At 47.1% G+C, this 16,179-nt stretch overlaps 2 protein-coding genes across 3 annotated transcripts in view; one reads left to right on the top strand and one right to left on the bottom strand.

The window, feature by feature from the left end:
* SLC31A2 (solute carrier family 31 member 2) overlaps positions 1-16,179 on the bottom strand; it is a 543,264-nt gene that overhangs the window by 289,180 nt on the left and 237,905 nt on the right. The gene's annotated exons all lie outside the window — the stretch shown is intronic.
* The window catches only part of LOC307207815 (uncharacterized protein), a 150,760-nt gene that overhangs the window by 26,207 nt on the left and 108,374 nt on the right, over positions 1-16,179 (top strand). Inside the window, exons 1-5 of one of the 2 annotated variants that reach the window (XM_079961897.1) lie at positions 6,671-6,728; positions 7,710-7,857; positions 9,392-9,550; positions 12,827-13,022; positions 14,894-15,049. In XM_079961897.1, the coding sequence (XP_079818023.1) occupies positions 6,689-6,728; positions 7,710-7,857; positions 9,392-9,550; positions 12,827-13,022; positions 14,894-15,049 (699 nt within the window). In that variant the 5' untranslated portion in view covers positions 6,671-6,688. Of the gene's footprint in view, positions 1-6,670; positions 6,729-7,709; positions 7,858-9,391; positions 9,551-12,826; positions 13,023-14,893; positions 15,050-16,179 lie in introns of those variants that run through there. The other variant, XM_079961896.1, reaches the window with a different exon arrangement.

Raw genomic sequence — 16,179 nt, 5'->3', positions numbered from 1 at the left:
AACTGGCTATAAGCAACCTCCTCCCCATTTACTTCCGTATCATGTAAGAACAGCTGCCTTGTATTGACTTGCATGCTTTAGGGATGGTTAATGTCTAGCAAAAGGGAACAGACACACACAACCTTGCCGCAGTTTGGGATAGATCATGATGCTTAACAGATTTTCCTGCAGGCTTTGGAACATTAGGCAATATAAACACTATAAAACTTTATATGCCTTCATTCACCCCCACCCCCCGCCCCAGCTTTTCCTCTCCTCTGAGGGTCTGAAGCCTGGGAAATTCTGCTGAATGATTTTTAACTTTGCAGAGCTGGAGGCAGGAAAGTAGGAACTGTTTATTCCTTGCCAAAACTGGTCTAGGGTGGCTTTGAAAGGGAGGTTGTGACTAGTGGGGGGAGACGGGGAATTGGACATGACTGGCAGGCCAAATGGTTAGCTTTCTGATCTCCCACTGGGCAATTTTGATGGGTCAGAAAGTCCACCAACCTGTCAATTACCTGATATCACAGTGACACCAGGTGGCCTGATTTTGTCTGTGTAGTTTGAGATCAAACTGTGTGGAGCACATAGCAAGCTTTGACAATCTGCTGATGATCAGGGCTTGTGAAGACTAGTGCCCTGCAGTCTGTAAATGCTGATGATCAGCTGATTGTCAGAGCTTGTGAATTCAGGTGCACATTGGTTTTTTGGGAAGTTTGGGTACAGCTCAACTACGTACCTGAGAAGGGATTAAAGGTAAAGGTAAAGGTACCCCTGCCTGTACGGGCCAGTCTTGACAGACTCTGGGGTTGTGCGCCCATCTCACTTAAGAGGCCAGGGGCCAGCGCTGTCCGGAGACACTTCCGGGTCACGTGGCCAGCGTGACATCGCTGCTCTGGCGAGCCAGAGCCGCACACGGAAACGCCGTTTACCTTCCCGCTGGTAAGCGGTCCCTATTTATCTACTTGCACCCGGAGGTGCTTTCGAACTGCTAGGTTGGCAGGCGCTGGGACCGAGCAGCGGGAGCGCACCCCGCCGCAGGGATTCGAACCGCCGACCTTTCGATCGGCAAGTCCTAGGCGCTGAGGCTTTAACCCACAGCGCCACCTGCGTCCAGAGAAGGGATTACATGGGGATAAAACAGATAGAGTAAGGGACCTCCAGATTCCCAGACTGTCCCTGTACCTTTGATCTCTTTGCTGACCTCCTGGTCTCTCTTAAGTTTAGACTGATATGTACAGTATTAGGTCGTAACCTTTTTACAGCTTCCTCCTCCCATTTCTTTTTTGAATCTCAAGATGAGAGATCACTTTGGATCTATCCTCTGAGAACAAAGGAGCACACATGGCAGCCTTCTCCAGATTAGTTAGGTAGCTTAGAACTAAAAGCCTTTTCTGTTCAAGTGACACACTACTGCTCTACCAACATCTCTGCAATCTGAGTGATTGCAACAGGTGAATGCTACTCTCTAACCAGATTCACAGGCTGTATCCTGCACTTTCTGCATACCAAAGAGCTGTGACAGGGCTCAGTTCAATCATTTTGAACAGAGGTTTACAGGCGCCACCAATCAGCTGACTCTTTCCATGCCCCAAACATGATGTCACATATGGTGTCAGACTTTGGTGGGTTTGGCTTCATAGAATCTAATCTTAGAGTTGGAATTTTAGAGATGACCCACTGGGCCATCCAGACCCTCCCCTTGCAATGCTTTGCTGGAATGGCTTTGCAGTGGGACTAATTTGGATTTTTGGGATTCCATTATTACAAAGGGCTGCAGTGACCACCTTGACCAAAATCTTGGCTGCAGTACACACCACCTTTTTAACTTTGTTTTAGCACCTTCCATTCAGTTATTCATTCTCTGCTGTGTTCCATCCAGATTGGCGCATTGAGCACTGCTGTGGGCTCTTTTTCATGTTGTGTGTTCCAATTTCATACAGAGTTTACCAAGGTTGGGTCTTCCTTTCCTGTAAGAGTTGTGCAGAAGGACTGAAGGGGCTACCTCCGTCTGTAGAGGTAGAGCATAGCCATCATGGTTTGTAGCTGTTGATAGCCCTCCATGAATTTGTCTAATCTTTTAAAGCCATCCAGATTGGTGGCCACCACTGACTCATGTGGGGGCGACTTCCATAGTTTGACTGCATGAAGAAGTAAAATATGAAGATGTACCAAAGCAGCATCTTTGGTGCACAGGAAGATGGTGTCAGCTGACATTTGTACAATACCCCCTAAAAATATCAGCAGCAGGGGAAATCCTAATGCAGGTGGGGGGAACCTTTGGCCTTCCAGACACTGCTGCACTACAGTTCCCACCATTCCTGGCCACTGATTGTCCTTCCTGGAGTTGATGGGAGTTGTAGTTCAGCAGCATCTGGAGGGTGAAAGAGGAGGGGGTACAAAAAGGAACTCTGTGAGGTCTGTGTATGCTTAGTTGGCATGTGTAGGGATGGACGTGTTTGTCAATTTCATTTTTTTCTGTTTCCCTACCCCTCCGCCAAATTTCCTGTTCAGTTCTCCATATTTCCACATCCATGTGCTTTTCTTCTTTTAAGTCCTCATGAAAATTTGTCAGCATATTTTTCTTAATAGATACATTTGTGTTTACATTTTTTGCCACACACACACATTTTTTCAAAGCAGTGTTCCCTAACATAATGCATTTTTGAATGTTATTTTCACAAATGCATGCATGTCAGTTTATGTACACATTACCTGACAATCTGCATTTTTGTACACATCACCCAGCTGCAGAAGTCTATTGCAAAATTTGGAAACGTGCAAATTTTGAAGGATGGCCATGTTTGGTCTGCGTATTGTTTCAGCCAGTGTGAATTAGGTGGGTTCTCCTTTAATTGGCAACTGAATTTAATTTCTTCCCTCTCCCAAGGCATGGGGTTCTGTTCAACCATTTCCCATCCAATTTATTTTGCTTTTACACCATAATATTTGTTCCTGGCAGCTGCATTTTGTATGGTGACAGAAAATGCACGGATGCCCTTTTCTAAACTGCTTTCGGTCAGCATCAAAACCAAAGCCAGTCTTCTGACTCCTTTGCTCCCAGGCTTGATTTAGTTTCAGCAACATTGGGAAGCCTCATGGCAGTGTGCAAGTGTCTCTTATTTAATGCTACTCAATTTCCACATTCACACCTCTGTGCATACTAGGACCACGTTGTTTCATCCAGAGGATGATCCGGAGTAATTGCAGATGGGAAATATCTGTTAAGTCATCCAATTCTGTAACATTGCCAAGCCCAGTAATGGATCATTTCCTTCACCAGATGCTCTGGTGTGCAGCCCAAGCAGCAATGCTTCCAAACATCCTGGAAGACTGCAGTGACTTTTGCTTTTTTGTTCATCCCCCCCCTCCCCCTCCTCCCTGCTCTCCGGCCAGTTGCTAATCTCCCTTTCCTGAGCAAGGTTCTGGAGCGAGTGGTTGCAGACCAATAGTCAAAAAAACCTTTATTGCATTAGCATACAGCCATAGCAGGATAAAACAAACTAAAAATGGTATAGACAAGCAACCAAACAAGATTCAAAACGATATTACTGGGGTTATGACATTTAAATTACCCTAAGACAATAATGTAAAGATTTAGTTGCCGGCGCCGGGAATCTAGAATGCGGATGAATATAAAGCATATAATGGCCCCAAAATAGGCTCGGCACATTAGGTTAAAAAGGTAATGAAAGAATTAAAAGGTAATGAAAGAATTAAAACCGGTCCAGGTCTAGAACACACTACCCAGTCAGAGTAGCCCTGAGTTTCAAGGCCTGGTTGCAGACCAAATCTAGGCACCTTTGGAAGAAACTCATTTTCTGGATCCATTGCAGACAGAGTTTCAGCCTGGTTTTGGCACAGAAACTGTTTTGGTTGCCCTGTATGATAACCTCTGTCGAGAGAGAGACAAGGGAAACATGTCCCTGTTAATTCTCCTTGATCTCTTAGCGGCTTTTAATACCACTGAACATGGTATCCTTCTGGAGCAACTCTCCAAGCTAGGGGTAGGTGGCACTGCAGGGTTCTGCAGGACTCAATCCTATCCCCCTATGTTGTTTAACATCTACATGAAACCACTGTGGGTGGAGTTATCTGGAGGTTTGGAGTACATTGTCAGCAGTATGCTGATGACACTCAGCTCTATTTCTCCTTTACATCTGCAGGTGAGGCAGTGGAAGTGCTGGACAGGTATCTTGCCTCGGTAATGGACTGGATGAGAGCCAACTAACTGAAGCTCAATCCAGATAAGACTGAGGCACTATTAGTGGGTGGTTCCCTAGACCAGTTGGGTGGGAGATTGCCTGCTCTTGATGGGGTTACACTTCCTCTGAAGGAGCAGATTCGTGGCTTGGAGGTACTCCTGGATCCTTTGCTGTTGCATGAGGCTCAGGTAACCTCAGTGGCCCAGAGTGCCTTCCATCAGTTTCAGCTGGTGGCCCAGCTATACCCCTACCTGGACAGGGATAGCCTAACTACTGTTGTCTATTCTCTGGTAACCTCAAGGTTGGATTACTCCAATGTGTTATACATAGGGCGTCCTCTGAAGATGGTTTGGGAACTTCAGCTAGTGCAGAATTCAGCAGCTAGGTTGCTCAATGGAGCAAGACGGTTTGAGCATATTACACCATTCCCTGTTGGACTGCACTGGCTACCATTTAGTTTCCAGATCCAATTCAAAGTGCTGGGTTTGACCTACCGTATAAAGCCTTAAATGGCTCAGGATCACAATACCTCAAGAACCGCCTCTTTCCATGAGACCATCTTCTGAGGCCCTTCTTCATATGCCACCTCCTGGAGAGGTCCAGAGGGTGAGAACATGAGAACAGGCCTTTTTCAGTGGCTCTCCATCTGTGGAATGCTCTCCCCCAGGGAAATTTGCCTGATACCTTCATCATATACTTTTAGGCACCAGGCAAATATGTTCCTTTTTAACTAGGCCTTTGGTTGATTTGATAGACATCCTATGCCCTTTTAAAATGTGTGTTTTTATTGATTATGTATTTTGTGGTTTTATGTTGTGATTTTAATCTGTGAACCACCCTGAGACCTGCAGGTATAGGGTGGTATATAAATTCAATAAATAATAATAATGAATAATTCCTCTTTCCTGTGCTCCATTGCATATTCCCACCATACATTGTAAGGCTTCCCTGGAGGCAACATAGATCTGTCTCGACTGATTGCACTGGCAAATTTCTCTGTAATTTGTAAATTTGGAAAGGTAGAACGAGGGAGACTTGGCAATAGGAAAATAATCAAAACATCAGGACTGTGGATGTCTATTTGGGCTGGTTCCAGAAGAATCAAAAATTTGAAATTTGAAAAGAGCATGTTTCTCAGATGGAATTTCTACTTTGTGGAAATAATTTATGGTCTGAGGGCCACATTCCCTTCTGGACAACGTGTCAGGGGGCAGGTTCTAATGGCAGGTAGAGCCAGAGTGGGTGGAGCAGTGAATGGCAATTTTACATTTGTACAGTAGGCTAGGGAGCTTGAACTGAAGAGAGGGGAACTTCTGGAAGTGAGATCCAATTTCAATAGAGCAAACCGCTGCTCATTGTAGCTGGATGGAGTGAGTGGCTGCAGCCTGATGATGCACTAGCTGTAGGGAGATGCAAGATGCCAGCCAGTTTCTACCTGGCCATATAAAGTGGGTGAGAACCTTTTTTTCTGCCTGGAGACTGCATCCCATTCTGGACAAACTTCCAAAGGACACATCCCAATGGTGGTTGGGGGCAGAGGCAAACATGGGCAGAGCATTCAGTCAAGCAAGAGGCACAATCAGAGTTCAAGCCTGTATCCCAGCTGGACAAAAACACTCAAGGAAAGGAAGGGGCAGAAGGGGGTGTGGTTTGGGGAGAGTCCTGAGGGCTGGGTAGAGAGACTTGGGGGCCAAATTTGTCCCCCAGGCCTGAGGTTGCTAATGCTGTTTACTGCTCTGTTGCACTGGGTGCAAAGTGACCCTGGAAAACAGTTTTTCAAGGGATACTGATATTAAGACTAGGGTTTTGTGGACTGGGTAGTATGTAGGAGAGTGGAATTCACTCCACTCAGAATAAAAACCACACTGGAGAAAATTGCTGGGGACACTATACTCTCCTCATCCTTGAGATGAGCATTATGAGCTGTAAAAACCACATATTTCTCAGCTGGGGAAATTATCTTCCTTGTCAACAACTGTAGCTATACTCATGGTGCTGTATAAAGACCCCTGTGGCTCTAAGTAGTAGAAGCCATGTCTCTGTCATGGATATCTTAACTGTCCAAGCAACTACTGCTTGCCTTGAAGGCCAAAGGCAGAACAGTTACTCTACCCTATGTGCATTGGATTAGAGCCACTTTCTGCTCAATTGACTCATTATCTGACTGAACGGCAAAACCCTGCCTGCTGTGCACTGATGCGTACTGACAGCTCCCAATGTGCTCTGGGGTTGTTCATCTGTCCTGAAACAACTTCCTTGTCTCATCTTTGGTGGGAGTTCAGAGAAGCAGGATCTGGACACTTCCCAAGTGATGGCAGATGGTGCTGGAGGCAAGCAAGGGTGTAAGAGTCTGTCCCCAGCACTACCTCCAACACTACCAACTGTGTGTTTGGCTCTTTACAATCCAGCACCTTGTGCTGACTTGGATGCAGCAGAGCAGTGTGTGTGTTCATTATCACCCCAGTCCTCTGGCTAGAAGGGGGTATTTCCATATCACTGGGAGCATGTGGTCCTTGGCAGAGTTTATGGGAAGGGCAAGCAAAGGTCCTACCCGCTTCTGGCTTGTGGCTCCCCAGAAGGTTGCCCGGAAGGGAATGTGACAGAGAATTTATCTATCATCATGGGGTGGTTGGTTTCACCTGTGCTGCCTCACTTTCAGCCCAAGGAACCTTCAGAAAGGAGTTGCTGCCATGGTTTTGTCTTTTAATGAACTGAATGGAGTGGAAGATTATGAGTCATGGGGGTGTGGAGAGTGTGTGTATGCATTCAGCAGTGCTGAGATTATTTTTTTGGTTGCTATCTTGTTAATGGTATTGTTTTATAGATGATGGATGCTCTAGTACTTTGTGATTTCTATAATGTGACTTTTGCTCTAATTGCGCTGTTTAGCTTATTTTTTAGTTGTTTTGTTGGTGGTGTTTTATGGATTGTTTTTGTTGTTTTCTTACTTGTTCTATATTGTTTGTACTGTATTTTGTTCTATTATGTTATTGTTATTTACTGTTTGCAAGCCACATTTGAATGAAAAGTGGCATAGAAATATAATCAATAAAAAAATCAGAGGTCTGAACTGATGGTTTGCAGAACAGCTGACAACCACATCAGATTGCATTGAGGGCCACATGCAGTCTGGGGGCCTGCTTCAACTGGAGATGCCAGGAACTGAACCTGATGCCGTCATGCACTGACCTTTCCTCCCCACCACCACCTTTCATATTGAGAGATGGCTTAGCTGCCCTTCCCCCCCCACACACACATACACCCCCTTTAGAACAGGTGTGGTGAAGCTGGGACCCTCCAGGTGCTGCTGTACTACAACGCCCATCATCCTGGCTTGCGGGAGATGGTGGGAGATGTAGTTCATCAACATCTAGAGGGTCTCAGGCTTTGCTCTTCTGCTCTAGATTGTTGATTCCTTCCTTTCGACTTGTTCTGGGGTGGGTTTTTTCTAGTCAGTCAAAGAATATGTTAATGAATATCTCTTCTCTTTTCTCTCTCCCTCCCACCATCTCTCATTCAATACAGTTGAAGTGAATTTGCTGGACATACTGGCCTCCCACAACACAGACTTTGGCAATTTTTCACATGGCTATGATGATGCTAACTGCAGCATCTTGGAGGTTGGACAGTATGCAACGCTGAGCATCCCTTCTGTAGAAGCCTTTGGGGAGAAGTGAGTGTCAGGTGCCCAACATCTTCACCTTTATCTCTACCTCCACATGAATATTGAAGTCACCCAGGTCTATGGTCCTGCGGCCCTCCAACAATACTCCAGAGACCACCTCAGACAACTCAGTCAGGAATGATGTTGGGCAACAGGGTGGTCAGTAAACCAGCAGTATCTCCCATCCATCTCTGTGGCCCAGCACCAGGTGCAGGCACTCAAAGTCTGTCCAAAGATGAAGAGGTTTTCTGGTCAAGGAGATAATGCTTTTGTGGACAATAGCAACACCTCCCCCTTGACTCCCCAATCTAGCCTGGTGCTGTACCACATACCCTGGTGGGCACAGCTGGGTAAGGCTAGGCCCACCCAATTCACTCAGCCAAGTCTCAGTAATACACACCAGATCAGCCTTCTCATCCACAATCAAATCATGGATGAGCATGTTTTTCTTATGAACCAATCTGGCATTCAGTAACAGCACCACCAAAACAGAGGGATCAGTGGATAGACCACCAGTATCTTCTAGAGGAGTGAGAGGACTTGGATGAGGAACTGAGACCAAACATCTAGGCCTCTGCCGCATATGGTAGTCAGCCCCTCCATTCTAATTGCCCACAATTACTGGAATTGAGGTAGCATTTTCACATTCCCTGGTATATGCCCACCTAGGCATATTTGAACACCATCATCCATCATCACATACGACTGGGAGATTAGGGCCACAGGTAGTAAACTAAGACAAAATGGCATTCACATCCCAGCCCACCAAGAGGAAGATGGTTAAGTCCACAACTACTCTCCTCTCCCTGCCTCTCACTCAGGGGGAACCCCACCAAACTAAACTTCTATTCAACCAGGATCTCACCATGACTGAGGTTCACAGGCCTGTCTCCCACAGCAGCTGGCCTACAATTCTGTATCTTGACCGACAGTAGTGGACACCCATGCCCTGTGGCTCCCCAACCCCTTTGGTGTCAACCCCTTTGCAGTGGACCCCACTGAACATGGCAGGGCCTATTGCTATAATAGTAAGACAGGCCATGGGCCACACCAACTGCCCAGCTTTATTCAGCAATCAAGCAAAGCCCCATACTATAATCACACCACTTTCTCTCTTACCTGCAGGCAGATATCTCACAGGACTAGCAGACTGACACAGACAAAAATGGCTCACACACTCTTGCTGGCTGGCAGAACAGACCTGGCAGAGGCTAGGACTGTGCAAACCACCCTCCTTCTAGTTGGCCTTCTGTAGGCCAACTCCCCAAACTGATATGGAAATCTAGTGAGCAGGACTTAGGACTGGAAAAATAAGAAACCAAATTGACAGATTCACTCATCCTTATTTCTATGCCACTCTACTGCTGTACGTGGATATGGGCCACCCCACATTGTCCTCCCAACAACTCTGCAAGAAAGTCTAGGCTAAGAGAGACTCAGGTTTATGGCTGAGTAAGGGATTCAATCTTCCTAGTCAAAATACAAAGCTCTAGCCACTATTCGACACTGCTATTCTGTTATTCATGCTCTGCTTCTCTCTTAGCTTTGCAGATGAGCTGAGTCTGTTGCTGATGCTCAGGTACTCTTTGAAGGAGAACACCAGTCTCTTGACGATCATCGGTCTTCGCAGCAACATCCTCTTTCAGATCAGGATTACCCCTCACACCTTGGTATTTGTTGCCAGAAGGGGGCACCATTATGAGTGAGCTCAGTGCCATATTTTTCTTCAGTATTGCATCACATTGTTGCACAGACAGAAAGCCAAACCTATCTGTGCTAAACTTCGATCAGGGAGCAGAATCAGTAGGACAGTTCTCCTCCAGACAAACCTCCGGGCTATTAAAATTTTGCCTAGTGCTATTTTTCTAGAAAAGGATGTGCCAGAACTCACCACGAGCACTTTCTTTGTTCTCTTGTAATGGCAATGGAACCCACCTGAGAGGTACTGGAACTGAGTTCTGGTGCTTTCCAGCTGGAAAAGAAGCCCCGATCCCTCCCTTTCCCCTCTCCTCCATGCAATTAATATTGACAGCACCACCACTATCCCCCCACCCCATCCCTCCATAGAGATCCCCCCACTCCTACCCCCATACCAACCCAGATGACACAAAATCACCCTCCCCACTTCCCAACCACCCCAACCACCCACAACCCATACTCTCAACCACTGCTCCAAGGACTCTACCCATAGCACAAAAAGAGCCACACATACAAAAATAGATCCCCCCACCAACCTCTCTATCTCTTCCTTCACCACAAAAGGAAACAAACAAATTAAGCTGGTAAAAGAAAAGAAAAACGAAGAAAGAAACCCATACCAACTAAAACAATACCCACAACCTCAATAAAACAATCAACAAACAGGCCAAAGTCAGACACACAACCAGCACAATTGTGGCACCAGAGCGTGCCAATACCCATATCCCCACCCCAACTAACCAATAATGTTAATAACACTGGCAACATTGCTTATAAACCTTATATCCAACACAGGCATCACAAAAGGTGCTGAACACCATCTCACTGACCATTCCCTGTCACAAATGACAGAGAAGATGTCCTGTTCTTAAACAAGGCCTTCCATGCCAGATGAGACCCAGGACCAACTGGCTGGAAGCCAGATGGTCCAAGTTATCCCAAATAAACACCTATATAACTACATATAGGCTATTTTCTGTAATCTACCCCCCCCGCTGCTTTTTAACCCAAATCTAATTCTAACCCCCCTCTTCCCCCACCCATCAGACTTTATGTCAGCACAACTTAATAGGTTTGATAGACAATATAAGGTGAAAGAGTCAGGACAACTCAGATGCGTTGGCAGGGAATCATCCTATAAAGTGGATAAGCAGAATGGCTAGCTTAAAAGCAATTACACTAAATGTGAGGGGGGTTGGGAAACCCTATCAAAAGAAAATGCATCACCTCATATGTAAACACCATGACATTGCCTTCCTACAAGAAATACACAGTCCACCCAAAGGAAGCAAACGCCTAAGTGAATGGTATCAAATAGTATGGGAAACAGCCTTACTAGAAAAACTAACCAATAAACTGAAACTGACACGGGGACAATAGAAGAGGATGCCTTCACCCCACTATGGTTCCCCTTTATCACATTCACAGCCCAACAAGACAACAAGAATCTTCCAACAGCATATGAATCAATCTGGCTAACCTGATTCAAAAATACACACATGCACACACCAGACTCACACACAAAAACAAATCTCACTACCGCCAAGCAAAGACAACCAAGCACACCCTAGGCCACCCCCAACATCTCTCACCACCGAGGCAATACAAGTGAACAGTAAGAGAACCCACAAAAGTGACACTGACACAAAACCCCACACATACACTAAGTAGAAGAATAGAAGCCTCACCATCCCCCATCGTCCTCTTCCCCTTCTTTTCTTCCCAACCTAATACTGCATGCAACACTGTCAAACAGCAAATGAAACTGATCTGTAGAAAACACAACTTGAAAAAGAGACCATTCCTTTTTTAAAAAACTAAGACATTAATAATAATAATAATAATAATAATAGCTCTGATTTTCTCCTGGACCAGACCCTGCTTCTTACCCTCCTTGTGTGCTTTTGCCTGGCTGGAATGTGCCCTTGACCTCTTGACCTCTAACAATGCCGCTTGCATGCTTGCTTGCTTGCTTGCTTGGAGGGAGGGAGGGAGGGAGGTTGGAGAGATATGTGTATGAGAAGCATGCTGCATGTCTAATTGGAAACCTCTGACTTTATGTGGTTGCAATATATCCTAGTGTACAGGGGTAAGAGTCATGTCCATTGCTCCACCCACTTTTGCCTCTGTCCCTCCTCACCACTGTCCCTCTGGCCCTTGGAAGATTATTCACAAGGGAATGCATCCCGTGAACTGAACAAGGTTCCCCAGCCCCTTCCTGGACCATTGGTAGAGATATCTGGAGATGTCAGTGAAAGTGGAGATATATTGGATTGCCAGCACCAATAGAGTTGGGTTGTCAGAGGTCCAGATTGGAAGGGAATGTGTCATGTGTGAACCTGAGGCTTGCACAGTCATGTTCTTGTAATGCGCAATCAGAGTTAAGGAACCTCAGACTCAGAGGCAAGAACTTCCTATCTGACCTCAGGAGTCTGTCCAGTCCATGCCCCTCACCAGCCCTGCTTTGCACTCTCTATGAGTGTTCTTGCCTGTCCAGAATTTATCAATGAATTCTGATGATGCCCTTTGGTTGCCTTGATGGAGGACAGAGAGGGGGTGTGTGAGGGCATGCTGAAACTTGCCTACTGTATGAAGGTAAACATTTACAATTGCTGCTTTGCCGACTTTTGCCTCTGGCCCCACCCACCACTGGCATGTGGCTCCTAGTAAGTTGCCCAGAATGGAATGTGGCCCCTGGTTCCTCAACCCTGTGCTTAGAGCTGGGGTAGCTGGCATGGTGCCCACCAGATAATCTTGGATTACAACTCCTATCGGCTCCAGCCAGCACTGCTAATAGTCAGGGATGGTGGCAGCTTCAGTGGGGCACCATGTTGGCCACTAGTGGTTTAGCGTTAATGCCCAAATATAGTCACAATATGCAATGCTAAAAATGCATTGCCTGGTCTCAGAAACTCACAATGTACACTTGCATGGGAGAATTAAAAGGTCATCCCCCAGTGCTGAAATTACATCAGAGTGGGTGCTGGGCATGGCCTCCAAGGGGTGAGTTTTCTACAGTGGTAGGGCCATAGCTCTCTGGCATGCAGAAGGTCCCAGTTTCAATCTCTAGCATATCTTAATAGTATGACTTGGTATAAGGCATCCCTGTGCTCAGAGGCAGCTGGGTTTTGAAGGTAAGAGTGTTGAGGGCTGGCTCTAGCATTAGGCAGAATGAGGCATGTTCCATCCATTGCTATCTGTCACACCTCTGCCAGCAGACTCCCTGTTGCTGTGTGTTGCCTAACTCATGTATTGCTCTTTCTGGCCCTGTCACTTGCAGGTTCCCAGTTTCCTCCCTGGCAGATGGACACTGGCACAGAGTGGCCCTTAGCATCTCCTTGAACAGGTTGGCTCTGTATGTGGACTGCTGCCTGCTGGAGAGCGTTGGCTGGTCTGGTTACTTTGGCATGGGGGTGGCCACGGAGGGCCTGGTGGTTATTGGAGGTCTCATCGAGCCCTTTGAGGTCCCTTTCGAGGTGAGGAAGAGCATGGGTTTGCAGCTGCATTATTCTTTTCAGGACACTGCCTACTATAATGCATGAAAATCACAAGGAATAAGGCAGCTTTCTCTGTTCCCAAATAGAAAAGCTGTCTATTACAACGCACAAGGAAACTGTTCAGCAGCCACAGTTCCCATAATCAGAGCCATAGCTAGATGATCTTGCGCCCCTGGCAGAACCATCCAGATTGCACCCCCTAACCACAGACAAATTAATTCTTCTTTCTGCCTCTCCTCCAGCCCCACCCATTCAATTCACCCTCTATTTAAAAACTTTTCTTATGAGGCAATAATATTGTAGCCGATTTTGTGCCCCCTCCCCCATCTGCACCCCTAGTGGGGGCCCACCTCACCACCCCCTAGCTACAGCCCTGCCCATAATGAGTTCTTCCTAACACATACTGTCCATTTTTATCCAGATACTGGTAAGAATGTATATCTGCTTTAAGGGCATAAGAAGAGCCCTGCTGGAATGGGCGCTTGTCTAGTCCAGCCTCCTGTTCTCAAAGTGGCCAACCAGATGCCCTAATGGGAGGCTTGCAAGCGGGACCTGAGTCCGTTTGACTTCCGAAATGTTCGACTTCCAAAGCGCAACTTCTGATTGGCTGCAGGAAGCTCCTGCATCCAATCGGAAGCTGTGGAAGCCCTGTCGGATGTTCAGTTTCCGAAGGAACATTCAAAAACCAGAACACTAAGTTCCGGTTTTTGATCGTCCAGGAGCCGGAACATTCAACTCCTAAGGCATTTGGGAGCCAAGGTACGACTGTATTTGTATACACCTCTATCATATCCATTCTTCCCTTATCTCTTAATCACTGGCAGAGGAAGAGTGGGGTGGGGGGAGCGTACCGCCCCTGGCAGCGCGTTCTTGGTGGGGTGCCGTTGTGGCTGCCCCCCACCCACGCCCCTGGGATGTGCGCCAGCCCCGCCCCCAGGGGCCGGAGCATGAAGCTCCACCCCTGCTCTTAATTTAACATCTCTGAAATGTTGCAACCAGTGCTTTTCTTCTAGAAAAAAGGTGCCGGAACTCACCATTAAGGTGTTACAGTAAGTGCCACACTTTTAACCAGTGCTTTTCCTCTAGGAAAAAAAGGTGCTGGTGCTGTGTACCCTTGAGTGCAGTGGTGGAACTTCATGCACCAGCACCGGGGGGTGGAGAGCAGGCGGGGGCGGGGCTGGGGCGCATCCCAGGTAGGGAGTGTGCCCCACCCAAACGGGTGGGGCACACGTCCTCGGGGCGGGGGGCGCCGCCCACAGGGGCGTGGCTGCCTGCGGGGACGGGTCACCTTGCGGGGGGGGGTAGCTGCGATGGAACCTCACTGGGATCACGCTGCTGGGGGCGGTGTGCTCCCCCCACCCCCTCTTCCTCCGCCAGCGCTTGAGTGTCCCCACATAAAAAGCACTGGTTGTGACCTTTCCTCATAGGAAAGTTGCTCCAACCTCTTGATCGTTTTGGTTGTCTTTTTTGAATCTTTCCCCACTTTACAGTACTCTTCTTGAGATGAGTTTCCTCACACCCACCTTTCAGAAACCTAGAAGGGTGAACAATAGGCAATGACTTAGAATCATAGAATCATAGAATCATAGAGTTGGAAGAGACCACAAGGGCCATCGAGTCCAACCCCCTGCCAAGCAGGAAACACCATCAGAGCACTCCTGACATATGGTTCATGTTAAGTTCATGTGTCTTGGAACTTTACTCCCCTACAATCTTGTTACTTTTTTTATTATTCACTGTTTTATAACCCAAAACATGAGTACGTAATACAGTAATAAAACTTGCATTCCATAAATTTTTGGTGCTCATTATATTTTAACCCTTCCCAAACTCTCCCTCTTTCTTTCCAGGGTGCGCTGGGACAGCTGAGCTTCTGGATGGGAGATGCTGGAGTTGCAGATCGATCCTGTCAAGCCTCTTACAGCACCTGCGGCAGCCTCCTGGACAAAGGAGCTCACCATGACAGATCCCACTTCTGGGAGAAGTTTCCCCAAGCTTGGACTCAGGTGGAACTTTGTAAAGGGTTGGAAAAGAAAGGTAGAAGTGGGAAGGTAGAAAGAGCAAAGCAAATGATGATTTGATTACTGCTTAAGAGCTCCCACCAAGTATAGTTGCAATTTAGCACCAAGTTGAAAAGTTTTATGTAACTGGAAGTTGCGTCAGAGGCCTGACGTCACTTCTAAGGCCATGTGGGGCCTTGGGGGTCACACCCGAGGCCTCGCAAGACCTCTGATGCAACTTCTGGTTTTCTGCTGGAAGTCATGTCAGAGGCTTCATGGAGTCCCAGACGTCAGGCCTGCCACACAACTTCTGGTAGAAACTGCAATGCGTATTGGAGCCGTGCAGTGTGGGTGCTGAGCCTCCCCACACATACAAAATTTGGGGGCCAAGGCACCCAGGACAGCCTAGAGTTGGTGCCAATGTTATGCTCTGTCATGTCCCATTAGATCCAAACGCCATTCTGGGTGGGTGGAGTCAGTCCATGCCCTGAGCTTGTTAAATCACCCGGGCCACCATATGGTGCAGCTGCACACAAGCCCAAAAGCTTCTGATTTTGAGTTCTGGTAGTTTTAAAACCACTATTTATTTATTTATTTATTTATTTATTTATTTATAGCATTTGTATCCAGTTCTCAGCTGAAAAGGTAGCCGGGATGGCTAACATACAATCAAAATTTGACAGCCCCTACCTGCAGCCTAACAGGACACGGGCGGCACTGTGGGTTAAACCACAGAGCCTAGGGCTTGCCAATCAGAAGGTCGGCGGTTCGAATCCCCGCGACGGGGTGAGCTCCTGTTGCTCGGTCCCAGCTCCTGCCAACCTAGCAGTTTGAAAGCACGTCAAAGTTCAAGTAGATAAATAGGTACCACTCTGGCATGAAGGTAAATGGTGTTTCCGTGTGCTGCTCTGGTTCACCAGAAGCGGCTTAGTCATGCTGGCCACATGACCTGGAAGCTGTACGCCGGCTCCCTCAGCCAATAAAGCAAGATGAGCACCACAACCCCAGAGTCATCCACGACTGAACCTAATGGTCAGGGGTCCCTTTACCTTTACCTTACCTGCAGCCTTACCAGTTCAGAGGCAGGAGGTTCCTGATGGTGATGGGCCTCCAGCAAAACTAGTGAAATGAGCTCA

This window comes from Podarcis cretensis (genome assembly GCF_951804945.1).
Source record: "Podarcis cretensis genome assembly, chromosome: Z".
Classification (NCBI taxonomy): domain Eukaryota; kingdom Metazoa; phylum Chordata; class Lepidosauria; order Squamata; family Lacertidae; genus Podarcis; species Podarcis cretensis.
This window is presented reverse-complemented; position numbering and strand designations above follow the sequence as displayed.